We start from the raw sequence: 27432 nt of genomic DNA on the forward strand, positions 1-27432 counted from the left end.
CTTGTATAAAATGACTCATGTATAATCCATATTTGATTGCTTACTGCCTCAGGAAGGAGGGATAAAATTTGAAACTCAAAACTATAAATAAAAAATGGTTATCTTTTTTTTTAAAGGAGATACAGGCTTTTTATGGATCATATATAATTGGCATTAACTAACACACTGGCCCATTTTTTTTAAGTCCTTGACTGAGTACTAGATGCACTTAGATTTACATAACTGTTTTTTAAACTGGACTTAAGTACCAATACTAAAAGAAGATAAAAGGTTATAAACTCTACATTTGGCTGCCTATAATTGTCATCATTCTTTTTTTTTTTTTTTTTTTTTTAGTGAGGCAATTGGGGTTAAGTGACTTGCCCAGGGTCACAGCTAGTAAGTGTTAAGTGTCTGAGGCCGGATTTGAACTCAGGTCCTCCTGACTCCAGGGCCGGTGCTCTATCCACTGCGCCACCTAGCTGCCCCAATTGTCATCATTCTTAAAATATAAAATCATCAGCAATGGAGAAGAGGAATTCTTAAAACAAACTTAAAGTCTCAGCACTCTGGGTGCAGTTTTGCTATGATAGAAACAATGTCATTCACAAGTTCAACAATTATATAAATTACACACACATACACACACACATATATATATATATATATATATAAAAATTGAATCTCAGCAATAAAGGTTTTTCCCGACTGGGGTAAAAAAAAAGATGCAGGCATACATATACACATATACACAGACAAACTCATACACAAAAACATATAGTTATCGTCATGGGGGTCTTCCCATTTAAGCTAATGAGCTCTATAAATGGAGATAACCATGAGTCTCATGAAACATTGTTCTTTTTGGCCTTAGGAGAGAACATGATAAAACCATCTACCAGTTTCTTTCCCCTTTTAGGTGAGGGGAGGAAAAGGAGTACAGAACAGTCTTATGATTTTTCTCAAAACTTTTTCCAGTTTCATTTTTTGGGGATAATATTGATTTAATTAGATCTAACTAGTTTACTGGTCAAAAAGCTACCAAGTAGTTCAATAACTATTTAGATGGACTAAAAAGTGATTCTTAAAATATTTATTTAAATTTATTTTTATACATATACATATTGGAAAATTGATACATTATTCATAGTTGTCCTCATTGTAAAATAATTATTTGCCCTCCCTAGAGTTAATTGGGTTAATCCTTAAATTTCATCACCAGTCTTTCCTAAAGACACCACATGCAAGTATTTCAAGTATAGCAGACCATGTCAGAATTCTTGATGGCAAAGCCTTTGAGAATCCCATATCATCTCTCTATGGTGATGAGACATATAGTAGGAGTTTACGAAGTCAGTAAGCATTTACTCAGAAGGTGATGAATATGACAAGTACACACATGCACAAAATCTACAAGAAATGAAACAAACAAGAATCACTTGATTACTGATTCAGAAATGTCAAGAATGAGCCAGATGTGCACACCACTGACTAGAGGAAAGCTTCTTAAACTCTGGGTCATGATCCCATGTGGGGTCGCAAAACTGAACGTGGGGGAATCACAAAAAAAGTTGGCAACAGCAAAAGGTTTTATATACCTGGGGTCACAAAAAATTTTCAGGTGGGAACCCCTGTACTAGAATAAAAGCCCACAATTATCATATTTTTTAAAAGTATACAGATGGGGGGAGCTAGGTGGCACAGTGGATAAAGCACTAGCCCTGGATTCAGGAGGGCTTGAGTTCAAATTTGGCTTTAGACACTTCACACTTACTAGCTGTGTGTGACCCTTGGCAAGTCACTTAACCCTCATTGCCCCACCCCCAAAAAATATACAGATGAGAATATATTGCAAACAATTGTAAGAAATTCAACCTGAAATTCAAATGAACTATTGAGACTCAAAAATGGGAAATGGAACAGGATACATATACTGACCTTGTTTTACCATTTCCTGTAAAAGTTTAATTGACTCACCCAAAGGATATGTCCAGAAGAACCCATGCACCAGCTAATACTTAGCTTCAAAGCCACTTATCACCTTGTTTCCTTGCCAAGGGGAAAGACATGGCAGCCAAAAGTAACACTGGTTTGGAGAATTAGAATTGAAACCCCATGGCTGATAGGTGAAAACAAAAGATTTACTGCTAATGTCATTGGCAACAGAGTTTAGCAAAAAATAATTTGTCATATAACGTTCTTAAAACTTAAGCTAAAGTGCCCAGAAACAAGTACTAAAGGATATTATTATAAATTAATATATCTTCATTCGTAGTTTACATTTAGAGTTATTGAGAATTTATGTGATTCTTTTTTTTTTTTTTTACAAAGTATTAGATGTAACCTGTGATTATTAAGAGTTTTTTTCCCCCCATGGGAAAGCAGCTGAGTTGCTCTGCAGATAAAGTTGTACAGTGGCGACTTAAGTTACTGAAGTTCCATTAGTAAAGTGGAATGGTTAAAAGTAATTATCAGCTTTCACATTTTAAGATATAATGTTGATGATCATAGCTGATATCAACTCCTGGAATGTTGGACTGGTGGGGTGAATATGGATATACGTATGGGTGTGGACAGCACAGAACATGACCCGAAAGTATGCCTTCCTCATAGGTTGGCTATGGCACAAATGTTGAATTGAAAATAAAAGAAGATAATCCTTGTGGTGATAGGAAATTTTTATTTGACCCTGGTTCCATATTTTACAAAGAATACCAGAGTTGGAGACTGGAAAGACTTGGTTTTATATCTCATTTCAAAGATGAGTTGTATGAGTATGGACAAATCAGTTAACTTCTCTGAGCCTCAGTTAACTCATATATGAAATAGGGATAATAATATAGTACCTTCTAGGGTTTTTATGAGAAGCCACTGTGATAATATATGCAGAGCACTTGCATATCTTAAAAGCAGTATATAAATATCAGCATCTCAAGAAGATCTTATAAATAGGCACAAATGTAGTAAAATACTAGACTTTGCTTTAAAAGAATTCTTTGCAGAGCATCCATAGCTATATAAAAGTAGAGCTTAAAAGATTTTAGAGTAGATGCCTAAATTGGTGCTTAAATAATAACTGCCCTTGATCAGAAATGTACAAAATGTAATTACACAGAAGAAAATTTAATAATTTTGAATTTAGATTTGCTGTATAGAGGGAATTTAATGGACAAAAGTCTAGTAAAGCAACATTACTGGATATTTCTAATTAGAATTATCATGGCAAGCCTGAAACTAGGAAAACTAGAAATCTGGGCTTTTTAAAATAAAGAAATGTTTAATGTATATCCCCGGTGTCTTCTGAAAACTTCAGAAATCAATGTGGGTTCTTCATATCTTTGTTTAATAAAAATTTATTAATTTTCTACAGCAATCAAATGAGAAATTTAATAACTTTTGGAGACTAGACATATTTTCATCAAACTCCATTTAAACCATTTCAGGTTTTTAAATTTTTTTAATTCTTTTTTTATTAGGAATTTAACAGATGCTACTTTCCTGTTATTAAATATTGTAGTAGCTTTTAATTTTTAGATTAGTCTGTAGTTTTGACATAGGATTATAGACTTAGAAGAGACCCTGGTGGCTCTTTAGACCAGTCCCCTCATTTTACAGATAATGAATGCAAGGCCCAGAAAGATTAATTGACCTGCCTAACACACAAGAAGTGGTAGAATTTATATTTGAACCTATGCCTTAGGATTGAAGTCCAACATTCTTTCCTCTACATTATAAATACATATTTCTGTAACAGACATCTTTCCCATTATAACAGTACAAAGCAAAGAACAAATGTTAAAAACTGGTTAGAAAATAATCCAGAATCTTATATTTTGGTCACTGGAAGCGATTTGATTTTTTTTTCTAATTATCAGTGTATGGAACATTCTAAAACAATGATTACTGAATGAATTGTGTGACTCAACTGAAAAAACTAGTCATGTTAATGTTTATCCATTTACCTGACGTGGATGTCTTGGGAAGGAAGGCACTATATAAATAAGTTTTTCCATTCTGTTTCTTATAGGCTGTAAATGACTCCTGTTACCAGAATGATGACTCAGTCCTAAAATCCCTTGTTGAGATTGCAGATACTGTTCCAAAGTATTTACGTCCCCACTTAGAAGCTACTCTACAGCTGAGTCTAAAGGTAAACTTTATCACTGTAAGAACATTGTTTTCTAAATATTTTTTACTTGTAAATGTACTTAGATCTTCTTGTTTTTATAGTTATGTGCAGACACTAGCCTCAATAATATGCAACGTCAACTTGCCCTTGAAGTAATAGTGACCCTGTCTGAGACTGCTGCTGCTATGCTGAGAAAACATACAAATATTGTTGCACAGGCTAGTAAGTAAAAAGTCTTTGTGACATACTTTGTTTGGTTTAAATAATACTTAATTGAGAGAAAGTCAGTGTTCTTGAATAATGTCTTCGTTGTTAGTGAGAAGTTTGGTCAGTTTTATATACTACATACCTCACTGAATTAACAGATTATGTTGACTATTTGGGAAAGCAGGCAGATTGGTCGGCACTCTCTGCCCTATTACCTTTTCCGTCCCTAAGCAGAACAAACAGATGTTACTTTTCCCTTTTTTGCAACTCATCTGAATAGAAACCCCCTCTATAACATCCCTGGCAAATAGTAAGCCAGTCTTTACTTGAAGAGCTCTAGTAATTTTTTTAACACACTCTCTCTACTTTTGGATAGCTCTTAACCATGAAACTTTTCCTTATATCAAATCTAAATTTGCAACCAAGTGGCGACTTCAATTGCTATCATTACTAGTTCTGCCCTCCAGAGTCAGAAGTAGTTTCATGCTTTTTCATGTAATAGCCTTCAGTTACTTAAAGGAAGCTATCCCATTCCCCTTCTCTTCTCTAAGTCACACACTACCCTGGTACTCTCATTTGACACTGTCTTCAGTGCCTTCATCTTCCTGAGGACCTTTAACAATTCTTTTTACTTTGCAGTTTTACATATTTTATTTTATGCGTATGTGTTGGAATTTTGCCAGAAATTAAAGTGAAGCTAATTGATCCTAGTTTGAATAATCTACCTGCCACCTTTTTAGAACTTGGAGTTGCATATGCCGATCTTTTCTAAAGCCCCTCTTTTTGTTCTTTGTAATTTCTAAAAGGTCATTGATAGCAGCTATAAAGTCAGTTATGTAACTTTGTGTTTCTTGGGTTATAGATCATCTAGAACTATTGGTTTGAACACATTGAGAATAATTAGGTCCTTTCCATTTCTTTCCTCATATAACCTTTGGCATCACATTTCTGTTAACCATTTTTCTTTTATTTTGGTAGTCTAAACGTTTTTCTTACTGAATAGAAGATGAGAGTTGAGTATTTCTGCCTTTGGGGGGGGGGTGGCACATTATCATTCTGTATATTTACCAATAGCATAAATCTGATGCCTATTTTGTCTTCATCACAACTCTTTAAAAAACAAAGCCCAGTTTATTTATTTTTGCACTCATTATCATCTCAGCATTCATGTCATCGTTCTTAAAGGACCATGCTGTTCTTTTCCATTCCATTTATCTGTTATTAGTTCTGTCATCCATATGCATCATTTAAAAATTTTAACTCATCTCTTAATTCCTATGTATCTTACCAGTCTTTATCCAGCTTTGACTTTTCTTCCTTACTGGAATCATTTGTGTCATCAGAATTTTCATTCTTGACAGAGGTACCATAGGGAGGATAGGGTGTTGGACTTGGAGTTTGGAAGAATACAGGTTTAAAACTTTAACCATTATGGCCATATAAAGTCCTTTAATCTCTTTGAGTCTCAATTTCCTCATCTCTATGGAGTTGAAATCTTTAAATGTATGAGCCTCTTCCTTCATTTAGTTATTACTATGTAAAATTTTTGGCCATGGGGCCCAATCTATTGTTCATTACTTGAAAGCCACTCTGCTTAATTGTAGACAGATGGCAAATCTTCATGAAGTCTAAGATGGAGTGTCCTCCCTAGGTTCTTGATTTTTTAAATTTTAATTTAAAGGAAAAAGAACTCGGGAACAGATGATAACTATAGTGAGAAATCCAAGACTCAACTCCTGCCTGTGCTACTTCCTTCCTATGTGACTTTAGACAAATGGCTCCAGTGCTTTGGGGACTCTCTTACCTGTAGAATGAGGGAGATTAGGTGACTTCTAATACTTATTTTGGATTCTGATCAATTTGAGAGGCCTTTCTTATCCTCTGCCCCTGGGGGGGACAGAAAGGAAGAACATGTAGGATTGGACTACCTTCGTCTTTTTGGTTGGGTAAGCTAAACAGTAAAGGTGTGATACAGAGTTCAAGGCTCATCAAGCAAATAAATCTATGCTGATTACCTTTCTGTATAAATAAGTTTTGTGTGTTGGCTTTTTTAGAGTTGTAGAATGCTCAGGTTAGAATGGAAATTCTCTCCTCAGAGACCCAGGGAAGCTTAATGACTTCCCAAAGATTATAGAACTAGAAAGTCATGGAATTGCTATCAAAATCTAAGTCTCTTGACTAGTGGAGTTTAGTGGGGTTTTTTCCTACTCAACTACTCATCTCACCTTGCTTTCTGATGTTCTCAGTATTTACAAGTGGGGGTTGTTACTTGGTTTTTTACTTTCATTTGAAGTAAGTCATGTGTCGACATAAATTAACGACATACAAGTTCATTGTCAACATATTGTTGTGTGCCTAGCATAGGTAGTTTATAATGTTAGATGATAGCAAGGATAGAAGTACTCACACAGTTCCCTCTCTGAGATAAAAATAGTTTTGGGCCATGATAATATTTATAGGCTTTTTTTTTCCAATTGGGACTTAGTTAATATTGTTTTACAACAATATTTGTAATACATTTTAGCCAAATGCTACCATAATTTCATGATATCCTATTGTTACATAAGTTTGGATACATACTGTGTAATTATTTTCCCAAAAGAAAGTTGTAGAACAAGATTAATGTCTTTCAGTGTTCCAAAATCCTTGGAAAGTTTCTTTGTAGAAAGATTTCTCTACACTCTGAACCTGGATATTGTCACATATCCCATTATTAGCATACCTTCAATAGCCTTGTTATATCCTGACAGTAAGAACAGTGACCATTTTCACACCTTTTGTAATAGTCTTGCATAAGTGTTGAACTCTTGAATTCTTGCTATGTGTTTAACTAAATGATGAATATTTCTTGAGTTGATGTTTACAGCTGTATTTCCCTGTTTCATTAGTGTGTATATATTGGGTTATGCACTTTTCTTGCAAGTAATAATAAAATGGAATTACATAGTATCTGTTTGACAGAGCATTTTATCATTTGCCGCTTTCGAAAAGAAATATTTAACCTATTTTTCTTATCAACAGCTGAGGTTGATATGACTCCAAGAAATTAAGTGATTTGGATATGTGGTCTCAGCTTGTAAATATCAGGCAGGATTCAAATCCAACTCAACCCTGAATCCAAGTCTAGAAGTCCTTCCACTATGTCACATTCCTAACAGAATATTTGAATTTGATCAGTCCTTTTCAGGCAAAATATTTTACTTTCTAGTATGTGTTGGGTAGAGGGGGGCGGGGAAATCAAATTAAAAAACCTGTTTCTGTAGGTAGGAAGTAAGTAATTGTTTTTTATTTAGTTCCTCAGATGTTAGCAATGATGGTAGATCTAGAAGAGGATGAAGACTGGGCAAATGCTGATGAGCTGGAAGATGATGATTTTGACAGGTAATTGCTCAGAGAAAATTCAAACACATGACCCAGTAGAACTCAAGACTAGGAGTGAAAGCTTGTGAAATTCTAATTCCAGCTCAATTCGTTGGCTTCTGGTGTAATGTTTACATCCTTTATCTGTGAAACTACTTTGGAGGAATAAATGAGTAATTGCATTTCAATTAAGCATGATTCAAAGTAATAGGCAAAGAGATTTGTCTAGCTTAAGTCTAAAGTATTTGTCGATTACCCTCTGAATCAATATATTTTCTCCAGTTCAGTCCTTTTCTATACTCTGTATTCTTTTACTCATTATCTTTCTGTTCATTTCACTTGATTTTTAGACCTAGACTACATGGTCTATTTTTCCTTCTACAGCAAATATTTGACTGCCTGCTTGGTGCATAGCACTGTATTAGACATTATACAGTTATTAATCTTGATTTTAACACTAGAAAGAGTAAAAAAAAAACCTAACAGGTACAAAATATTAAGAACCTTTTTTATATTATCAGAAAGAGTAATGTATTTCCTAAGAACGGGGTTTTTTTTAAATATATCAAATAACAAAGCTTTTTTTCGTGTTCTTTGCAAACCAGAATCCCTGGAAACACTGACTTTGAGGTGTATCATATAGCTTTTTTTTGATCTTTAATTGTTTATACTTGAAGGTGGTGTTTTGATTGACAATAAGCATTAGTTAGCCATGTAGGTAAAAAGTCTTGACAGCCTGTCATTTTTAACATTTGTGAATAAACAGGAAAAATCTGACATTCTGTCATATAACATTGTGTCTGAATGAGCAAGGAAACCTGTTGGAAAGTCAGCTTTGTTCCCCAGAATATAGTGAATGAATGTAATAAAAGATTACATAATCAATCGAGTTGACATTTTTTGAAGATGAATTTAGATCTGTTTTACTAGCTTGTTCCTGTTACTGTTTTGCTTGACTAAATTCTTGGGATTTTTTCCCCCTCGTCTGCTAAGAGGACACAGACTTCTTTCTGTAATCTGTTGCCACCTCTTTTATTAGTATTATTCTTTTTCTGATCACTTGTTTTGTTTTTTTTAATTCAATTAACAATCATTTCTTTTTTTGTTTTGTTTTTTTAAGTGAGGCAATTGGGGTTAAATGACTTGCCCAGGGTCACACAGCTAGTAAGTGTCAAGTGTCTGAGGCTGGATTTGAACTCAGGTACTCCTGACTCCAGGGCCGGTGCTCTATCCACTGTGCCACCCAGCTGCCCCTGATCATTTGTTTTTCATACTACCTATTAACTCATTTATTCATTGAGCTCTTTTCCCACAAAAGATTATTGGTTTATTGAAAGAAAGAAAACAATGAAACCTAGTTGGAACTCTTAATTTTGTGAAAAATTCCTTTCTTTGTCGGAATTCTCTTACAGCTAAATTTGATTGAGTACTTTTTCCCACTGGCTTTATATGATTAGAGAGAGGACTTCATGTAACAAAATTCCCAGTAGACACAGATGCGAAAATTTTGACTAGATGGGGATAAGCATGGTTATCTAGGCAAAGTGTACTGAGCTAAGAGCAAAACATATTTGTTTTTATGCAGTACTAAATATGTTTTTTGTATTTCTTACACAAGTAACTAAATTCATTATTTTATCCAACATACTAACATTTTTTTTAAAAAATTTTTTATTTTTTTAACATATAAGGTATTTTATTTTTTTTCCGTTACATGTAAAGATAGTTCTCAACTTTTGTTTATACAAGCTTTACAATTTCAGATGTTTCTCCCTCCCTCCCCCCTCCCCTAGACAGCAGGTAATCTGATATAGGTTATATCTATATACATATATATATGTCTATCTATCTATCTATCTATCTATATATATATATATATATATATATATATACTCATATATATATATACACATAATAACATTAATCCTATTTCTGTATTAATCCTGTTACAAGAGAAAAAATCAGAGCAGTGATGCAAAACATCAAAATAGAAAAAAAAAAACACAACAGCACCCAAAACATAAGAAATAGAACATACTAACATTTTAAAAAGAAACATGGCATTTCCTTCCCGAGGCTTATGTTTTATTCTTCCTAATGTTTACACATAGTTTTAACAGTGCTTTTTTATTTGAGCTGTTAGTGCTTCATTACACAAACCAGGTGAATAGGAGATTAAGAAATGTAGGCATTTTTAGAATATGAAAAAGATAACTTTATTCTAGTATGAAATAAGATTCAACTGCAGCATATGGTTTAGGTATTTTTTATTTTTAAAGAAATAGTGAATTAGCTTATGTGGGACAAAATGTTCATTTCAGATGGAAGAATCAAAGTATATCATTTTGCTTTTCATTGCAGTGGCGGGGGGGCATCCTTTTTGATACTCATTTACAAATCTGGAATAGATCTAAGGACAAATTTTTATACCAAAAATGTGAAATAACTTTTATCAATGCTTCATTTCTATAATTCAGCAATGCAGTTGCTGGTGAGAGTGCATTAGACAGAATGGCTTGTGGGCTTGGTGGAAAACTTGTTTTACCAATGATCAAGGAACACATCATGCAGATGCTTCAGAACCGTAAGCCATTTTTATGACATTGTTTATGTTAGATTTAATTTTTATCTTTTTTTGGCAAAGTTGTATGTAGATATAACCATTTAACCACTTGAGTATCCTTTTCTTTTAGTTGATCAAAATTGTACACTAGGAAAATTGTATAGTTTATGGCTAACTTCAGAATATACTGCACAACCACAAACCTAGAGATTTACCTTTGCATTTCCCTTTCCACTAGCTCATAATTTCAGTCAACTTTGATCTCTTTAACATCTTCATTTTTCTTATCTTCCCCATTGCTTGCTAACTTTTAATTTCTTAGACATTAAATATCTTCTATAACTGGTTTTTTTAGAATACTTAGTCTTTTCTTTTCATCATTTCATTTCATAGCATAAGATTTGGTCACTTGGAAATATCGTGAATAATTGCCACATACATTATATGCAGCCATTTAAGTGGGTGAGCAAACAGCTAAATTTGAAAAGGGATTTCAACTCAGGAAACATTTAATATGCTCCTGCTTGCTGTGTACCAAATATTTAGATGTTTGGATGTCATCATAAAACAGCATAACCCTTGGCCTCAACAAACTTTTAGTTTAATATGGACAATGAGATATACACAAATAATTATAATAGAAATTAAAATGTGATTGTCTCAATTAGATTGATTGAACAACCAATGAGACTTTTTTTTTAAAGCAAGGAAATGATGTTACCTCTTTGGAACATTAGGAAGATTTCCTTACCAGTAGTTGAAAAAGATGAATTTAAAGGAGTAAATACTAAAAACAGGAGAGCCATTCTAGGAATCTTTTACGTTGATCTAAGTGTGATGATGGTTGGCAGTGGGAATAGCATCATTAGTAATCTACTAATCTCTTTCTGCCCTCATAATATATATTTCTTCCTAAAAGAACATGGAGAAGTTATGATGGGCAAATAGCTATTCCACACTCACCCTTTTTTTTTTCTTGTATGTGAGTTTATAGAACAGACCTTCCTTAAATGACCCTCTCCTTTGAGTAATTTCTAAATTTTAAATCCTTTCAGTTTTTCTCAAAGTAAACTGAAACTTTTTGTCCATTTATCCAAAATTGGGAACATCATCTAGTGTTATTATCTAGCATGTAAAGTTTAAAATAAGACAGTAGACATATCTCATAAGACATATCTCCTGTGGTTTCCCTTTGTTCCCCCTACCCATCTATCTATCTGTTTATTTAGCACTAGGATTAGTTTCTTTATTTTTGTTTGTTTTACCAAATGTTTCTCAAGGACCATATAAATTATCTAATGAAGTTACATATACGTGCTGTTAATTTTATAGATGAGAATATATGCAGAGTCAAATGATAAATATTATCATAGGTATGTTGATTTCATGATCTGGCATTTGCATTCTTGGAAATTAAAAGGTATAAGTTGGAAAGGGGCAAGTAAGTACATCAAATGGTGATGTATTCACTTTCCCTTTCCAGTTTCACAAAAGTTAACATTTATGTTAGAATTAAATAACTGAAACTAATTAGAAGCATTTATAAAAGTATAGTTGGTTGTGATCAAGAGTAGTATTATACAGGCTCAAAAGCTCTATACCTTGTTATAGTAGCCAATTTTACATTTACTCAGGTATAAATTACTTAAAAAAGATGTCTAAGATGACATTTCACATATAATGTTAGCCTTGCATTCCAAACCAATTTTATATCTATAAAGAAATTCTGTTTCATTTACATTTCATTTTCACATAAAGTTAAAAGAAAAAGATTGACTAATTCTAATGAGCAAAAATGGGTATGCTTTATTGTAAAAAGTTTCACTAAATTTGACATTTATCCTTTGTATAGTATTACTGACATTTGAGCTCTTGTGGAAAAATCAACAAGCCGATACTATAGAAATTTTAGCTATCACTCCTTTATCCTACAACATGATATGTTTTCCTATACCAAACTATTGTTTTCTTGGAACTTTGAGTTTACCACTATTTGTCCTTTTTTTTTTTTTTGTATCTATCCCCATCTATAAAAATCAGGATACCTATTTATTTTCAACCTTGCAGGATTTATATGATGATATGAGATATCAATAGTTTCCCTGGAGAGTGGATTCTTATAAATATTTTGTATTAATGCAGACCTAGTTTGTTGTTTTTTTCTGTCTGATCTTTGAGAATTGAGCATGTGGTTGTGTGAAATATTTACTATGGCTAATAAAAATTACTTGCATAGAACTTCATATCTACTTTTTTAAGTGAGAACGTTTATGAGATTTTGAAAGTTATTGGGGGGGGGTGGCTGGGTGGTGCAGTGGATAAAGCACCAGCCCTGGATTCAGGAGTACCTGAGTTCAAATCCGGCCTCAGACACTTGACACTTACTAGCTGTGTGACCCTGGGCAAGTCACTTAACCCCCATTGCTCCGCAAAAAAAAATTAAATATGCTTGTAATTTTGAATTCTTAATTCTTAGATCTAATTTTTTTCACCTTGTTTCTATTTGTCTGATATTCATTTGTTTCATTATTTGTAATGTTTTTCTGCAGCTGATTGGAAATACCGGCATGCTGGATTAATGGCTTTATCTGCCATTGGAGAGGGTTGTCACCAGCAAATGGAGGGGATTCTAAATGAAATAGTTAATTTTGTTTTACTTTTTCTTCAAGATCCTGTAAGTGCCATTAGCTACTTGGTTTTTTTTTTTAATTCACTGCAGCTTTAATTACAATGCATTAACATTTGTATCTGTGAAAATATGATTTTAGCATCCAAGAGTGAGGTATGCTGCCTGTAATGCAGTTGGACAAATGGCAACAGACTTTGCACCTGGTTTCCAAAAGAAATTCCATGAGAAGGCAAGTAAGCTCTCAAACACACACACACAAAACCCCAAAGTTACAAAATGTCCATTTCCTAAAGAATCTTTATTCTGTACAGGTGATTGCAGCTCTTTTACAAACCATGGAAGACCAAGGTAATCAGCGTGTCCAAGCACATGCTGCAGCAGCTCTGATTAATTTTACCGAAGATTGTCCCAAATCGCTGCTTATTCCATATTTAGACAATTTGGTGAAACATCTTCATTCCATAATGGTGATTAAACTGCAGGAGGTAGGTTAAACTAGAATTCATTGCAGGGCAGGGGGTGGGGTTAATGCTACTTTCATTTTTGCTAAATATTTTCTCTGTTTGAAAAAATTCATGTATAAAAACCTTTGATTAGTTGAGCACACATGGTATAATTTCTAGGCTAAAATAACAACGTAGTACATATAATAGTATGGTGTTTTATAGTATAGAGCTGAAAAGGTTATTGAGAATAAAAAATGGAAAAAGAAAGGGCTTCAAACCTGAGACATTAATGACTGGTCCATTTCTTTCCAGTAGACTGCAGTTTCAAAGCCAGTGTTATATCAGTGGAAACAAATATCTCCTGTTTTTCCTTCCCTCAGTGAGTTCCCAGGACCTCAGTTTGCTCATGTGTAAAATGGCACATTACATAAGATGTCCATGGATATCCCTCTAGTTCTGTGTCTTATCCTTTGAGCTGTTGCCAGTAACCTTACTGCTACTGTTGTGGAAATTGCTCTGCACCCCACCTTACCCTCACTGTTGACACAAAAGAATTGACACACACTATTACACAAAATAATTACAATATGAGACATACTTTAATGCATTGATCAAGGAACAAGGTGTGCATAATATTGCAATTCCTGGTTCCTAAACTTCTAGGGGAGGGAAGACCTTCTGAAGCCCAGAGCTGTCCTCCCCATCAAAGTGGATCCCTACATGCTTTTCTCTTCTGAAGTGGCCTCTTCCCCTCTGGAGCTTTTTAGCCAGGTAACAATCCAGTTACCTCTTCTCTTCCCCCCCCCCCCCCAGGGCAATGAGAGTTAAGTGACTTGTGCAGGGTCATACAGTACAGCTAGTTAAGTGTCAAGTGTCTGAGATTGGATTTGAACTCAGGTCCTTCTGAATCCAAGGCCGGTGCTTTATCCACTGCGCCACCTAGCTGCCCCCCTAGTTACCTCTTTATAGCATATTTCACTTAATCTCACTATGTTCTGAACTCCAGTTGCCAAATGGCCCTACAGCAGGCACATCCAAGGGCCAGGAGAGATTATGTACCCTCTTCTCCTTTATATTGATCCTTGCTGACTTCTCTCCCTCTTTTGCCTTTTTCCCCTCTCTAGAGGGGACTTAATATAGAAACCCTGAACATCACATATTGTTATAATTTCAGTAACAAAAATTATACGAAGAGTACATTGTCTCCATCCCTTCCCAAATAATTGGACATGATTATTCTATAGATTTATTAAAGAATTACTGAACAGTAGCTAGTGCCAAATTCACATGAAATACCATAGTGGGATGGATTTGCATGGTATTGCTTCTTAATAGCTCATATATCTAGAGGACCCTACCTTTTACAATGTACTATACTCCAAATCTCCGAAGTAGTGATAAAATTATATTTTTACAGATGGGAAAACTGAGTCTTCAAGGGGTTAAGAAAGAAGTAATATACAGCTAATATTTCTCAGAACTAGGATTTACTGCCCCATAGAAGTTACAACTAGAAGTGACTTGGAAAGAATCTCGAATGGGTAGAGGCTGGTCTAGATAGGCTTGAAGGTCTCAGTCTTAGAACCTGTAATCTAGTCTAGCCCCTTTTTTGCATTTCAGGAAATTATGACCAAGCTAAAACTGACTTGCCAAAGCCATACACAGCTGAGTTGTGAACCCAGGTCTTCTGATTACAAATTCAGGGCTTTATCCAAAGTACTGCATTTCTTGCCTCTGATATTTTTCCAGGTTTGTTTCTGCATCTGAGCAGAAACATGAACAGAACACATGGTCTGAGAGGTTCTGAAAGCAGCAGCTCTAACATAGTGTTTTGATTTGGCTAATCATAATGAGGCAAAGGAATAATTTAAGTTAGTGGTAAAGATATGGTGGGAGTAAAGGGTAAAAAGTAATCTAGTTCATTGGAGAGCTTGTTTAGAGCAAAGTATAAGTAATGTTAAGTGATTGTTTCATTCAGTTTGAGATGGCACTGCAAACGAGGTATTGGGGGTAAAGTGATACCAGGTCTATGGTCCATTCATGTGATTAAGGTTAAAATTGTTTGAGTTGTAAAAATGAGTAAAGCAGTCTAGTCATAGGTTTGGGTCATTATTTTGAAGCAGGGGGGAGGGGGGCAGTTATGAGGTTTGAGGTCATAAGAGTATAGCTTGAGAGACCCATATCTGGCTGTCAAGCTGTGGGCGTTCAAGGCAGAGAAGGTGGATAGCATGGTGGTAGGAAGGATTTGGGGAATGATTCACAGAAAAAACAAGGTTTTTACCTGAAGTTCAAGAATGAGTGACCCAGAAGTGACACTAAGGCACAAAACCAAGTCTGACCTTCCATCCTCCTGAGATGTGAGGGTGACTTGTGGCCTCAAACTACTGGAGGGGGACAGAAGCTGGCCTTGTAACATAGTGGGGTGAAGAAGGAAATGTAAAGAATTGTTATCTGAGGTTTTTATGCCTCAGCGCACACTGGCCTGGGGCTCCGCAGGCCGCGTGGTGCTCCACCCACTGGTTGTAGCCATTGCCAGGGCTCTGGCACCTCGCATCATCATCACTCACTGACACCTACATGGGCCTGGCAAAATTTAATGATTGGAATCCTAGTGAGGGCAGTCATGTGACTGTCAGAGCAGCCATACCATTGGCTGGGACTGTGTGGGGTGTTTCTAGGTTTGGGGAGGAGAATTGGGCATTCTAGGGGGAAGCTAGAAAGTGACAGGCATTCTGCTGTGTATTTTCAGCTGATTCCTGGGCGGTGGTATTTTTCAGGTATTATAATTTCCCTTTCCCCATTTTTATTTCCTTTCCCTTGATCCTACTGATCCTGTTTATGGTGTTTTTTTTTTTTTAAGTTCGTTCTTGTTAAAATAAATCTTGTTCTGTTTTGAGGGAGGCTGCCAGTCTCCTTCCTTGCCCCAATATTGCAGCAAGCCGCTTAGCTAGCACTCCCCAATTAAAAATTGGTCCCCACAGAAGGGATTTCTGCTTTACAATTCTTTCTGTACACATTGTGTCTTTGGCTAGAATGAAAGGACTTTGAGGAGAAAGAGAAGTAAGTATTCATCCTAACTACACAGTGGACTCTTAGAAGGAGGTCATTGCTAAATAAGTTATATAGAAGGTTTGTGGTTTAGAAAAAATGAGGTACAGTAGGATCAGGGTGGGAAAAGACTGAGGAGTAACCACCTGGTAGTAGAAAGTGTTGAACAGTGTTGTATGGCAAATGAAAGAGAAGTATAGGGGCTTGGTAGGAAAAGGTACAGATGTGATATCAGTACACTAAGTATAGAGAGGTGCCAGAATATTTGGGAGTGTGGGTACAAATATTCAAACATAGTCTGTCCCCCCTGCCCCAGATGAATGCCTGGCAAATTATTCCAAGAAAATATCTGATTGACTTTGTGATTAGGGAGGAAAAGAGGGGAGGTTCGTATAAAAGAGAAAAAGAAACAGTTCAGCAAAACTAATCAACACAGGGAAAAGCATTCTATGCAGTGTTCCCATACCCATAGTTGGGAGAAGGTACCTTTTTATATTTGTTCTTTGGGGGCCAAACTTATAATTTCACAGCTAACAGTTTTTATTGTTTTGTTGATGTTTCCCTTTAAATTGTTATAAGCCAAGTATAACTTCACTTTGTATCTCCCCATAAAAATGTTCCAGTGCTTCTCTCTAGCAATCAAACGTCATTTTTTACAGTGTAGTAATTTTTCATTATATTCACATATCACAAATTATCTTTTTTGTGATTAATTATTTTTCTGTGTATTTTTCTTTTCCAAGCTGATTCAGAAAGGCACCAAATTGGTTTTGGAACAAGTTGTGACTTCTATTGCATCAGTTGCAGATACAGCAGAAGAAAAATTTGTCCCGTATTATGATTTGTTCATGCCATCTCTAAAACACATAGTTGAAAATGCTGTTCAGAAAGAACTCAGACTTCTGAGAGGAAAAACTATTGAATGCATTAGTCTTATTGGTCTTGCTGTTGGGAAGGAAAAGGTAAAAATTATGAAATAGTTTACATTTACTGTTTATAAATTGGCAATTTAGAATTGTAACTTGAGAAATGTTCTTTTATAACTTGATTTTGTGCCTCTTATAAACTAGTTTTCCATTTTCATTTATCTCGTATCAGTTGCCCTTTTTCTAAAAACATAACTTAGAACAAGGAAATAATATAAAAGAATGGCACATCTTTGCCACTTCTTATCCAAAAAGCAACAAGTCTTCTGAAAGCATTGTTTATACATAAAACTCTTCAGAACAGTATTTATTAAGGTCATCACAACCCTACTGTCTTCTTTCTTTTAGTCTGAAATTTTGAATTTCTAATATTCATAATCTGTGTATTTTTAGAGATGTAGCTCTTGATCTAGGAAGACTTATGAACAATTCCTGTATGTTAGTACTCTGCCACTATCTCAAGAGATCCTTCCTTGTATTCCTTGTATCCTAAACTCCCCTTGCCCAACTCTCTTCTGACCTATTTACCCAGTCATTAAAGGTTCAAAAGAACTTTGGTGGCAATAGGCTACATTAGTAATACTGTAATTCAACTGCTGTGTGGTTTTAATCAGCTTTTATAGTCTTGCCTAAGAACCCAGTCATCATTTATAATTGAGTTCCAAACATCTGACTTTAAAACAAACTAGAGTATATAGCGTAAAAGGTCTATGAAAGCATTGTACATAAAGGGTTTAGTTACAGTTAATTCTAGGATACAAATCTAAATTTTCTAGTCATTCTGGATTTTTTTTTTTATCTTAAAATTATTTAAAAGTGAGACATCTGCTGACCCATTAAGTTACGTTGTGGATGTGGTTTTTCAGAGTAACCCTATAATATATATAATATATAAGAGCAAGTGCTTTTCTGTTTTCTAATTTGTTTTAGTAATATTTTCATCTTTGAAAATATTTTGTTTCTAGTTTATGCAAGATGCATCAGATGTAATGCAACTATTGCTGAAGACACAGACAGACTTTAGTGAATTGGAAGACGATGACCCACAGGTAAATTATTATGATATTACTCTATTGTTTTTGCCCAATTATGTACATCTTTTTATTAAATGTAATTTTTCTTATATCACTGAAGACAAAAATTTTTGAAGGTGTTGTTATCCCTTTTTGTTGTTGTTGTTGTTATTTGTTTGTTTGTTTGTGAGGCAATGGGGGTTAAGTGACTTGCCCAGGGTCACACAGCTGGTATGTGTCAAGTGTCTGAGGTTGGATTTGAACTCAGGTCCTCCTGAATCCAGGGCCAGTCCTTTATCCACTGCGCCACCTAGCTGCCCCTGAAAGTGTTGCTATCTAAAAGAATTGCTCCAAAAGAAGATAATGGCTTAAAGTTGAGATTTTTGTTAATATATTTTATATATGAATTTATAAAAGAGATGATAAATGTGTCATTCCGTTTGAGAATCTGTTTGGAATAAAAGAGATAATATTAAGCTTATAGATATTATCCATACATAATTAAACCACTAGCAAGGTAGCAGCCATGATAATTTAAAGTATCTCAACATTTGAACATCAATGAAATAATGTTTTAAAATTTGAATTTATTTGACTGATGTTCAAGTTATTCGTATCTCATTCCTTTGCCACTTTTCACTAAGCCTCCAGAGTAATTACTGGATCAGTAAAAGACAATTGGGGTGCCAAATTGGTTTTTCTGGCAGTCTTTTTCCCTTTCATATATGCATCATAAAATCCTCTACACATTCATAATGTCCTATTCCATATAGGACACCTCTGTGACACCTCTGAACATAAGAAATCAAAGCATCCCTAAGTATAGGTTTTAGTGGGATAGGGAAGTGTTCACTTTCAACCCATAGGTAACCTTTGAACAAAATCACGAAGCCATAGTTTTTTCTTCTATAAATGGGGATGGGACCCATCCTGCGTACCTTTCAGGGCACTCCAATTTGTAATTTAAAGTATATCTACATATGTGGCCAGTTTTTATAAATGTTATCTATGTGATACAGTGTTAGCTCTTGTTATTATTTCATCATACTTAGTGACAAGTTCATGGTTGGAGGCCACCGATGGCTCATTTTAGGATTATTTTGTATACGTAGCATTAATTATGATCGAAACAATAAAATGTACTTTTTTTTTTAATCACCCATTCTCCCTCCTTATATCCAATTAGTTACTAAATCTTGCTGTTTCTACCTCAGTAGCTCTTGCAGCAGTTCTGTTCTCATTAATGAGACTTCCGCTTTAACTAAGGCTCTTATCACTTCTCTTGAATTATTGCACTGGTTTCCTAATTGATCTTTCTCTGTCAATCTTTCCACTCCAATCCATTTTCCACAGAGCTGCCACCAAAGTGATACTCCTGAAGCTCAGATTTTGACCATATCACTTCCCTATTTAATAATCTCTGCTGGCATCCTGTTGTCTCTGGGACCAAATGATAAGCTCCTGCATTTGACTTTTATAGCCCTTCACAAGCCATCTCCATCCTATCTTTATAGTCTCATTCCATCTTGTTATCCTTTCTCCATTGTAGTCTAGGTCTGTTGGCTTCACTCTGTGTATCTCACACAGGGCCCTCCATCTCCCTGTGCCTTTGCATCTTTGCACTGCCTCTTCCTCATGCCTGAAGTATTCTCCTTCCTGTGTCCCCATGAATCACTCACTTTCTTTAGGCTCACTTCATGTACCCTCTTCAGTACAAAGCTGTCCCCCTTCACTGAGTGGTTTATCTTTGCTTCGTCATATATTTCCTATATGTAATCTCCCTTGATCAAATAGAAGTTCTTTTCAAGAAGAGGGAATTGTTTCATTTTTCCTTGTGTTCCCAAGAACTCTGTTCCCTGCTTGGTAAATAGAAGATTCTTAGTAAATGTTTACTGATTGATCAATTATATAGACTATTATCTTTGTCATAATCATTAACATTTAGTTACACACACTTAAAGCAAATCGTTGGAAGGTTTTTCCTCTTTGACCCCGTAGATATCTTACATGATCTCAGCATGGGCTAGAATGTGCAAGATCCTGGGGAAAGAGTTTCAGCAGTACCTTCCTGTGGTTATGGGTCCATTAATGAAGACGGCATCAATTAAGCCTGAAGTGGCTCTCTTAGACAGTAAGTTTTCTGATGTTTAGTTTAGTTGTGGGGATTTTTTTTCTCTTTGTTCTAAGGTCTTTGTTCTAATCTCTTTTCTCATCACTTTGATAGCACAAGACATGGAGAATATGAGTGATGATGATGGCTGGGAATTTGTGAACCTTGGAGACCAGCAGAGTTTTGGAATTAAAACAGCAGGCCTTGAAGAAAAATCAACTGCTTGCCAGATGTTGGTAAGAAATAAGAAATCTCTGTATACTTGTATTATCTTAGGAAATTATACTTCATAGATGCCATTAAAATTATTTTGAGAAATTAGAAATGTTTTCTCTTAAAAAGAGTTTGTAGGATGGAGTGTCATCTAGAACTATGGTGTCATCCTCACTTGCCCATATTCACATGTGCCACGCTCTTAAGTGTGGCCCAAACCAGATTAAAATGTAATTGGGAAATTACATTTCAAACAATACAATAAGACATAGATAATGTTAACTTTTTGTTTTCTAAGCCAGTATGCAGCCTACAGGGAACTTTTTATCTTTGAGTTTGACACCACTTGATCTAGAATACATATTGACGTTAACACCTGCATTCATATTACTTACTGCCTCCTACTTTGTGTATTTCTGCTATTTTTGTCATTTAGAACCTTCAATTTTCTTAAAGATAACTGGACTTCCTGCATCCTTTATCTGACCATAGACTCGCAGCATCCTCTACTTTACTGTACTTCACTCCTCCTACACCTGTCCTTAGCTTTCATCGAAAACTTCTTCCTCTGTACTCCTCAGGACTTTTTTGGGCCTTTCATCTCTGTTCATGGATTCCTTGCTTCCTTGTTCTATGCTGCTCTTCTCTTGCCAAAGGTTATTCCCACCATTTCATTTGTCTACTTAAAGTCCCACAAGCCAACTGGGCAATTACAAATTTATGTTATCTAATTTTAGCTGTATGCTTATAGTCCTTTCAATCATCCTCCCTCTCAGAAGCAACTTTAAACTTTCTAGGAGGCTCAGTTGCACAAAGCCTTGGGTCTGGGCTTGAAGGTGGAAAGACCTAATTTCTTTTTTTTTTTTTTTTAATGTATAAGGTATTTTATTTTTTCCATTACATGTAAAGATAGTTCTCAACTTTTGTTTATACAAGCTTTACAATTTCAGATTTTTCTCCCTCCCTCCCCCCTCCCCTAGACAGCAGGTAATCTGATATAGGTTATATCTATATATCTCTATACATATACATATATATACACATACATATATATATACACATAATAACATTAATCCTATTTCTGCATTAATCCTGTTACAAGAGAAAAAATCAGAGCAGTGATGCAAAACCTCAAAATAGAAAAAAAAACCAACAGCACCCAAAACAAAAGAAATAATATGGTTCAATCAGCATCTATACTCCACAGTTCTTTCTTTCTTTTTTTTTCTTGGATTTGGAGATCCTCTTCTATCATGAGTTCCCTGGAACTCTTCTGTACCATTGCATTGGTGAGAAGAATATAGTCCATCACAGTAGGTCAACACTCAATGTTGATGATACTGTGTACAATGTTCTTCTGGTTCTGCTCATCTCACTCATCATCAGCTCACGTAAGACCCTCCAGGTTTCTCTGAACTCTTCCTGCTCATCATTTCTTACAGCAGGAAAGACCTAATTTCAAATCCAATCTCAGACACTCAGTAGCAAGTCACTTTACCTCTCTGCCTCAGTTTCCTCACTTGTAAATTAGAATAATTGTAGTACCCTCTACCTTGCAGGGATGTTGTGGGGATGAAATGAGATACTATTTATAAAACATTGTGCAAACCTTAAATAGTACTATATAAATGCTAGTTGTTAATGCTTTCCCATTTCCTCTCTCCCACTTTTCTATAAGCTTTTGAACTATATTGAAACAAAATGAGACTGTTCATGAGCTCTCTCTTTTTCTCTTGACAACAGCTCTCCTTTTTTATCCAGCCTCTGAGAAAGGTGACCTGTTTTTCTTGCCAACACTAACTTTTCCACATATATGTGCACTTGATTGTCTACCCTCCCAAATTCTTCATCAGATTACATCTTCAGTCATCTCTCCTTTGAATCATCATTTTTTCCCTATTTAGTTCCTTCCCTGCTGGCTTCAAATATTCCCATGTAACATCCATCCTTCAAATTGCAATCCTTTATCTCTCCTCCCTTTCTCAACCAAACTCCTTGAACATGTTATATATACACACTCTTTCCCTGCCCCTTCTCTAAAGTAGTCAGCCTTTCACCATCAATATCACAACCCCTAGGGGTGGATTCTGTCCTGGGGCCTCTCTTGTTTTTGTTTTGCATGGCAATGGGGGTTAAGTGACTTGCCCAGGGTCACACAGCTAGTAAGTGTCAAGTGTCTGAGGCCAGATTTGAACTCAGGTACTCCTGAATCCAGGGCCAGTGCTTTACCTACTGGGCCACCTAGCTGCCCCCGGGCCTCTCTTGTTAAACTTCAGCTTCCATGGATTTAACAAGCATCTCTATGCCAGTGATTCTCAGTTCTATATATCCATTCCAAAGCTTTCCTGTGAGCTTCAGTTCCAAATCATCACTTGCGTATTGGACATTTCAAACTAGATGTCCTGAAGATATTTTAAACTGAACTCAATATCTTCCCTTGTAAAACCTTACCTGCTTCCAGACTTGGCTATTTCTCTTGAAGGTACCATCGTCTTTGTAGTTTCCTATATTTGTAACCACAGCATTATCTCAGATTCCTCTCTCTTCCTAACCTCACATAACCAGTCAGTTGCCAAAACTTTCTATTTCGTTTCTCAGCCAACTCCAGTGGCTTCTCTTTAGATTTTAAAGGTCTATACAATCTCGTCCCAACTTGTCCTTTTAACACCATTGGACCTTATTCATACTCCGTGATTCAGCCAAATGGACCTTCTCTGTTCCTCATAGAAAACATTCCATCCCTGGTGTCCATGTCTTTGCACTGTATGTCTCCATGACTAGAATGTACTTTCTCCTTAACTCTGCTTTATAGAGTTCTTCTCTTCCATGAAGCCTTCTCTGATCCCTCCCAGGTTGCTGTTTTGTATCTATTTATATTTATTCTGTATATATACTTATTGTCTCCTCTATTAAAATACTCATTGTTAACAGGGAGTTTTCCCTAGCACAGTACTTCCCAGTAGATTCTTCATAAATACTTTTTTATTGTCTGATAGTTAAGGGAGCTTTAAAATAATGAAGCTAAATAGTTCAATATTATAAGCCAATATCAAATGGTTAGGTTTCTCTTTTAGTTTATTTTTAATGAAGTTTGCAACGTGCTTGTGGCATGCAAAATTGCCTCTGAGAGGTAGAAAATGGAAGCCGTGTTATTTTAACTTATTTTACAAAGGAGAAGTTGGAGGATAAGAACTTCAGTAGTATACTGCAATCCTAGTTATCTTTTGTGTGAGCATAGTGCCCTTACTGGTGTCCCATTCTGCCTCTTAGAGTTAGGCTAACATGAGAATCCAACGATATTTCAAAGCCTTTTACTCAGTGCTTTGTTAGGTTCATTGTCTTATTTGAGATTCCTGTATGCAAGGTAATGACTTCTGTTATATTGTGTAAGGGCTAAAATGAGTGGTCACCAATAAATTATAAGCTTTAGCAAGAGTTAGACTTCTAAGCATTTATTAAGGAGAATAAGAATTTGGTGAAGAGAAAAAGAAAGGCCTAGATTCCTCTATCTATTAAAGGGAGAGCGCATTCCTAGCTCCTCTCTCCCCCAAAGTCCACACGAAAGAGAGTGAGCCAACGCGCCAGGCTCCCCCTTCTTCCTCCCACAAGCAAAGTGACGCCAAAGAAAGAATGTATGGTCCTGCCCTCAGGGGCCCTCTCCTCATGTTGGAGCTTTCCTACAATGTCTCAAACAGGTGACATCATTCCAATCATTACAATTGTAAGATTCTAGGTGTTCTTATTCATTCTCTCTTATTCTTTTCATCCTGAGTAAAATCTCAGAAAAGTAGGATGACACATAGATATTTTCATCAAAATTAAGAACATTTTGTCTCCAACTTTTAGAGACTGAATGAAAATTCTTTTGACATCCAAAGTATTCACATATAAACACACTTAGAAAAAAGAAATTGTCTGAGTCTGAGAACTTTGTTTATCACTTTCTGTTGGAATTGTTGTATCAGTACTGAAGCAGAGCCACTAATATTGACATTTCGTTGTTTATGTTTCAGGTTTGCTATGCAAAGGAATTAAAGGAAGGATTTGTGGAATATACTGAACAAGTTGTTAAGCTGATGGTTCCCTTGTTGAAATTTTATTTTCATGATGATATCCTGTGCCTTTTAAATATAAAATTCCAGTTGTGGGAAAACAATTTTTATAGAGCCTTTTAATGGTGGTATTGTTATCACCATATGATAAACTTGTTCTTTTAAAAACAGGTGCTTTAAGTAGAAGTTGTGAATAAGGTCTTAACAATACATTGGCTTGTTTATTATTTGAAAAACTTCACTTCTATTCCCTCCTGGCCACAGTGTCTGTGGATTATATTGCCTGTGAGATTTTAAGAATTAGCTTGTTTTTATGAGTATAATTGTGAAATAATTCATAGTTTCTGTGTTTCCTGATTTCTTACAAGTTAGAGACTCAAAAAGAATTACCTAAGCCTGTATAATACTAAGCATTGAGGATAATGAATCATATATTTAGCAGGTTTGAAAGTAATAATTTTCAATATTTGATTTTTTTTTTTAAGTATTTGAGTGTTTTTTTTTTAACTTTTGGTGTAGATCCTGCACTTGCCAACTTTGGGTAGAAAGTCATAGGAACCAACGCAAATTTGCTGGCTTCTATTCACATTCAGACCATTTCTTTGAAAATTGAGTTCTGGAATATAAGAGAAATGGGGCAATTGAACTACCAAGATTTCACTACAAATGAATGGCAAACATTCATTTAATCATCATGTTCGTGTGGTTTTAAAAAATTCTCAAGATGCTTGTACTAATTGCAGCAGATTTATGTTTGGTTTAGTTAAATGCCTATTTAAAAATCACTGTGGGGGGCAGCTAGGTGGCGCAGTGGATAAAGCACTGGCCCTGGATTCAGGAGTACCCGAGTTCAAATCCGGCCTCAGACACTTGACACTTACTAGCTGTGTGACCCTGGGCAAGTCACTTAACCCCCATTGCCCTGCAAAAAAAAAAAATCACTGTGGGGGCGGCTAGGTGGCGCAGTGGATAAAGCACTGGCCCTGGATTCAGGAGAACCTGAGTTCAAATCCGGCCTCAGGCACTTGACACTCGCTGTGTGACCCTGGGCAAGTCACTTAACCCCCATTGCCCTGCCCCCCCCCCAAATCACTTTGTAGTTATTAGATTTTATTCTGTATCATAAAATATAAGCTTAATCCAGATAAGCTCAGTTTAGTCTAGCTTGTCCTAGGTACCTTGATATCTATCATTTGGACATGATCACTTGGAAAGGTCTCTTTCTCTGCTCTTGGCGCACTCCCACTTTTCATACTGATTGATGAGAACTAAAACTGCTGTCCATTATAGATTCATTGGCCTTAGACGTAGATAAACCTGTTCTGCCATATTGCATACTGCAGCTCACACCATAATAAAAGTGTTCAAGAAATAAGGGAAAGGATAACAGACACATCTGTTTGGCAATCTCTCTTGTCCCAATTATTCTCTTTCCTTAATAATAAAACGTGTCCGAGTCGCAGCTGCAGAGTCCATGCCCCTTCTCCTGGAATGTGCAAGAGTCCGTGGTCCTGAATACCTCACCCAGATGTGGCACTTCATGTGTGATGCCCTTATCAAGGCTATTGGGACAGAGCCAGATTCTGATGTCCTGTCAGAAATCATGCATTCTTTTGCAAAGGTGAGTGTTTCAATTTTATTTTATTTTTGGAGCAAGTTTGTGTTGTTTGTTTACATTTTCTTAAAATGAAAAAACAACTCAGATTTTACATCTAACCTAGAACAAATGTTTCAGTTGAACTATTATAGTTTGGTTAATACTTATTCAGCTTTTTCATTGTCAGATCTAAGCAGTCTAAGAGGTTTGTTTTTTTTTAATGCCCAAATATTTCAGAGGTCATCTATTAATCCACACACATTGTTAGATAAGTGAGGTTCAGGTTGGCAGAATTTACCCTGCAAAAATACCTTTGTCTCAAACCCTTTCATAGTAATTGTCAAACAAAAGACAGTTCTACAACAGAGTAAACAGATAATCAATCTCTCTCTCTCTCACACTCACACACACACACACCCTTTGGTTCAAGTGAGACCAAGGTTGCTGTTATGTTATAATATAAATTCTTAATGTTTTCTAACACAGCTAAGGCCTTAGTGTTATTCTTCCACATTCCCCTCCTTTTTGTTCTGAATACAAATCAGTTTTAAGCATAAACAATGGTCATTACTTCTGGGATCTCATTTTGCACCTGCTCTTTTTTTGGCTTACTAGAAATAAGGTGCTCTCTGCTTTTTTTATTTTTAATTTTTGAGTTCCAAATTTTCTCCCTCCTCTTCCTATTGAGAAGGCAAACAGTATGATATCAATTATATATGTGAAGTTATATAAAATATCTCTTACCATGTTGGAAAAAAATCAAGCAAAAGCAAGAAACAACGTTTTTTAAAATTCTGCATCATATCTCACTTTGGAGGTATAACATTCTTCTTAAGGAGGAGATATTGAGTTAGTTCTAATAACTTGCTAACCTTAGGTAGAGTTTTTGGGCTTTTATCATGCTGATTGTTCCAACTAGCAGGCACATCTTGGAATTAATGTATACCTCAGAATGAAATTGCAGCTTGCACATTAATTGAACCTTGGAAGATTTATTTATGGTCACTGTATGATCCTGGTTTATTTTCAGGATCAACAAGTAATTTTGATTTATCTCTTAAATGACTTTAATTAGTGTAATATTTTAATATTAATTAATTTTTAATGGCTTGTGCCAGACTATTAAGCATAAAAATAAACATTAAACCACTCATACTTTT

At 35.5% G+C, this 27432-nt stretch overlaps 1 protein-coding gene across 1 annotated transcript in view; it reads left to right on the forward strand.

Annotated features, from left to right (window-relative positions):
- The window catches only part of IPO5 (importin 5), a 56925-nt gene that overhangs the window by 22104 nt on the left and 7389 nt on the right, over positions 1–27432 (forward strand). Inside the window, exons 7-19 of the mRNA XM_043996324.1 lie at positions 4007–4129; positions 4210–4330; positions 7609–7696; positions 10153–10259; positions 12788–12912; positions 13007–13096; positions 13179–13352; positions 17105–17323; positions 18253–18336; positions 20299–20431; positions 20525–20646; positions 24637–24733; positions 26124–26296. Of these exons, the coding sequence (XP_043852259.1) occupies positions 4007–4129; positions 4210–4330; positions 7609–7696; positions 10153–10259; positions 12788–12912; positions 13007–13096; positions 13179–13352; positions 17105–17323; positions 18253–18336; positions 20299–20431; positions 20525–20646; positions 24637–24733; positions 26124–26296 (1656 nt within the window). The remainder of the gene's footprint in view (positions 1–4006; positions 4130–4209; positions 4331–7608; positions 7697–10152; positions 10260–12787; positions 12913–13006; positions 13097–13178; positions 13353–17104; positions 17324–18252; positions 18337–20298; positions 20432–20524; positions 20647–24636; positions 24734–26123; positions 26297–27432) is intronic.

This window comes from Dromiciops gliroides, chromosome 3, assembly GCF_019393635.1.
Source record: "Dromiciops gliroides isolate mDroGli1 chromosome 3, mDroGli1.pri, whole genome shotgun sequence".
Lineage (NCBI taxonomy): Eukaryota > Metazoa > Chordata > Mammalia > Microbiotheria > Microbiotheriidae > Dromiciops > Dromiciops gliroides.